We start from the raw sequence: 4,188 nt of genomic DNA, 5'->3' as shown, positions 1-4,188 counted from the left end.
AGTCTTGCAATACCAGGGTAAGTCAACAACAGCCACTTAGTGATACCAGACAACTCGGGTCAGAGACTTACAGCTTCTTCTCAGCCTGAAGAACTGATGTCCTAACCATTACATAGCAGACTACTTTGTCCTGCAATGCAGTTGACTGAATGGAGCATGTTTTAAGTAGTCTCTTTGAAGTTGCTCTGCTAACAAAGGGACTCAAACACCAGAGCTTGTGCCCCATTCTCAGTGATCAAGGTACTGTATTGAACTGTACCATCTCGACAACTGTAAGGACTTCAATGGACAAAAAGTTACCACCAAATGACTGTGCATGAAACGTCTATGTACTCTGCTGGCTGTCACGTAAAAGATGCAGCTTCTCTCCTCATGCTGTTACTTTTATTCAACACTAGCTATCAAATCTTCTCTCGTTAAATACTCATGTCAATTAGCAGAAACAGTATGAAGAGTTTCCGCACTCTCTTATATGACAGTAAAGGGAAAATACTTTAAGAGATTGTTTCAGAATGATTGTAGGATTGTTTTTTGCAAAAGTGTATACTCATTACAAATTAGATTTAAGTTAGGGGTTTTTTGTTTGTTTTCTTTTAAGTGGATAGCAACTTCTGTAAGAATCAAAAATAGATAATTTCCCAAATCCAGTCAGCACAAGTCTAATAGGTTATGTTCAAGCAAAATTACAGCTAGATAGGTATAAAAAAATAGACTTTCACAGTATTTTTATTAAATAAGTTTTGTTCTCCAGGCTGATGAGCTATCTCATATTGAAAGAACTGGTGTTAGATGCCAGTTTTCCACTTGTTTAAAAATACTGTAGTACTATGAACTCTGTATAAAAAGTTTTCATGCTGTGATTTCAGTTTATAGGCAGAAATGCTTAGCATCATACATATATTAAAACCATGCAGCATTAGATTCAGTTCTATTGGTGCAACAACAAAGAGGTATTCAAGTGGCACATTTGCAGGTTTAAGGGTGATTTTTAACTGGTTGCATGCATGTACCAGTAGGCCTTGTACTAGTGCAAGCAAACCTGGATATAATTGAAAATGCCCTGTCTAGTTTTGCATCAAAAAAAAAAAAAAGAAGTTATTTCTGTTAAAAGCAGCTGCAACTTTTATTTTTATAGACCAAAAATGAAGCCCGCCCCCCCAGTCATACACACACATATAGAAAAGGCAAGACCGTTGTAACCATTCAAGTGAATGATATGGTGGGCAAACCTCCAGGACAGTCATCTCCTCAATACATTACATCTCATTCAACACAGGTAATTCCACTCAAGTACTACAGTCTGTTTTGTTAAAATCTATACACGCGCACACACACATACGCACGCACACACGCTCTATATTCATCATTTCAGGTCACTTTACTGCATAATTAAAAATAATAATAAAGGTAATGAAAACATCGCAATGATACTCTTACAGCAACAGAGGTCTGAGGCACTCAGGGCACAGAAGACATTTTCTGGCAAATTTCATATTTGGTAGTACACACGAGTCCCGTTCTATGAAGTGCTAACCCCCTTCCCCCACCTAAATTCTGCAGTGCCAAGGGGGGCTGAGGGTATGCAGTACCTCATATGCTTGGGTCTAACATGGCAACAAATTCACCAGACACCTTGTAAAAGGTGTATTTTATGCCCATGATTGTATGATTTAATGTCTGCATTGGTTTAATTATTTCTTGCATTACAGTGGTATAAGACTAGGTCTGCAACGGGGTCTGAAAAATTTTTCATTACAATTCAGAAGAAAAAATAAATTCCCTCAGCAGAAATATCAAAGATGATGGAAAGGAAGTGGGCATGGGAAAAGAAAGGGGAGAGAGGCTTAATCAATCCACACTCCTTAACATGACAGTTTCCAGCTCATCATGACGCAGGAACAGAAAATGAAGGGGTATATATATTAACATTGCCCACTCTATATCCAGTCTGAGGAAGAAAGATCTGTTTTCATAGCTGCCCCCCTAAGACTTTCCAAAAGCATGAAACTCACATAACTGAGGGAGGAAAAAATGACCTGTTTGACAGTTACCAAAAGAAAATGAATACAGCATTGAAGGTGTTTCATTTTCTCACACTCAGACTTGTTTTGAGATACATACTCATGTCACTGTAAGTCTTGCAAATCCAATCCCCCACAGCTGCTGTGGATGTACCTTTAGAAAATGCCCCGCAGTTAACACATGCGGGGATCCCATGAATCATGGGATCTTTTTGGTTCTCGTTTCATTCCTTTACCTAGATAAGTCTGATACATCAGCTTCACCAAGCTTTTGGGAGCTGCCTGCAAATACTGCTTCGCCGAGAAGCAGCTTATTCCTGGGAGCTGCATATAAGACAGAATTTATTAATTTTCCCTGTAGGAAGCCCATACTACCAAATCTCCAGCATGAGAAACAAGTCCTGCCATTAACACAGTGTGTCACCTACAGTTGCAATCACCACAGAGGCCATCAGCAGAGAGATGGGGACAGAATTAAAGGTAAGGGTAGCCTATTCTTGGCAACATGCATATCTTTCTCTCTTCTGCCCCCTTCTCAACTGACAAACAAACAAGGCCCAGCCCATTAGAACAGTATCTGCAGAAGCAGGAGCAAGTCTTTGGAACTAGAAATGCTTAAAATCTCAGGTGCCACTCACATACCAAGAGTGAGAGGGCACACTGAAGTGGTGAAAAAAACCTGGATCCCAAAATATCAAGTCCCAGTGGGAAAAGTTACCCACACTTTTCTAGCTAATATCATGGCAGCAACAGAAGCAATTGTGGGTCTAATTGGAGGAAAGGTGCTAAAGAGGTAATTGAAGAAAAAAGAAAACTATAGCATGAGTGTTGTAGGTAGGAGGAAAGCAGGAAATTCTTTACATTATTCTCTGCTTTTCCAGACATTGGGTCAGGTTCAAGATATTCCTCTCATCTACAATCACTGAGAACAAAGTAAATGATGAACTCTCTCTATTCTGTACTCTTAAAAAACTGCATCGTACAGAGACTGAAAAAAAAAAAAAAGTATCGTTCAGATCCACCTGCTCAGTCTAGACTATCACTGGGACATGAAATGGGGACGAATACTATCCAGCCGCCGGGTCAAGATCTCACAGCCTGCATCGGTGACCAGAAGCGTGTGTTCAAACTGGGCAGATCGTTTTCCATCTCTTGTTACTGCAGTCCAACCATCAGGCCATGTTTCATCTTGCCAACCACCTAAAAACATAAATGATGACTTTTTGACTGTTTTTAAGTAACAGATATCAGTTCCCCAAAGAGAAATGAAAAATCTATCTAAACTATACAGAATAAAGCCAGCATCCTATTCCATCACCACTTAATAGTAAACAAGAGTAACCGTTTTACTCCATTGCTGAATTGCTCACCTTCACAGATCATTGGTTCAATCGTAAATACATGACCTGGCTTCATAACTCCAACTGCCTTATTTTCTGCAACAAAATAAACACTCAAGTTAGAAAAAGTGATCCCATTTTAGTAAATGAATGCATCCTTGTCCTAGAAGAATACAGCAGGACTACTGTGAAGTCAGAAAAGCCCTTCAGAGATGACCCGTTCACTTGTCTGGTTTTAATTCTACATTGAGGTTTCTCTTAGTCCTTTCCTTCTCCCCCCTCCTCCAACACTGCAATATTTACTCAAGGAGCTTAAAATTAACTGCTGTCTTTCTCTCCAACAACTGGAGTTCAACTCCCAGTTCGATAAAAAACACTGAACAAATGTACTACAGGAATTTCTGCAGACTTCTATGATGAAAAACTTCATTAAAAAAAATCAATAAAAATAAGCACTTAAGATACTCAGAGAAGGCTTGAAACCTCTTAATTTGTTTCCACTGAACCATAAGCTTCAATAAATTGTCAAAATATGATGGCTGTTAAGTAATCCAGTGATTCCATTGATGGATGACACATTGTCCCCCTCATTACTCTGGGTAATGGGGTCAAAGTTAGCACATAATGCTGTATTTCTTTAGCTAACATAAAAAGGCAGAGAATTTCAAGGCATCCAGGACAATACTACTGGCGCTTTTTGATATTATATACACTGAAAATGTTTATGGCAAGGTGCATGAACTGATGCACAGTACATCTCTGGGAGTGTAGTTTGACTGAAGCAAGGCTTCAGCCCTTTTCTCCTGCCCTTTTTCACCTTGAAGAGC

At 39.3% G+C, this 4,188-nt stretch overlaps 1 protein-coding gene across 1 annotated transcript in view; it reads right to left on the bottom strand.

The window, feature by feature from the left end:
• Positions 1 to 1,357: 1,357 nt before the first annotated feature.
• METAP1 (methionyl aminopeptidase 1) overlaps positions 1,358 to 4,188 on the bottom strand; it is a 20,102-nt gene continuing 17,271 nt past the window's right edge. The window contains exons 11-12 of the mRNA XM_010290722.1: positions 3,392 to 3,457; positions 1,358 to 3,221 (exon numbers count right to left, since the gene is read on the bottom strand). Of these exons, the coding sequence (XP_010289024.1) occupies positions 3,061 to 3,221; positions 3,392 to 3,457 (227 nt within the window). The 3' untranslated portion in view covers positions 1,358 to 3,060. The remainder of the gene's footprint in view (positions 3,222 to 3,391; positions 3,458 to 4,188) is intronic.

This window comes from Phaethon lepturus, unplaced genomic scaffold (assembly GCF_000687285.1).
Source record: "Phaethon lepturus isolate BGI_N335 unplaced genomic scaffold, ASM68728v1 scaffold6267, whole genome shotgun sequence".
In the NCBI taxonomy this organism is placed as follows: domain Eukaryota; kingdom Metazoa; phylum Chordata; class Aves; order Phaethontiformes; family Phaethontidae; genus Phaethon; species Phaethon lepturus.
This window is presented reverse-complemented; position numbering and strand designations above follow the sequence as displayed.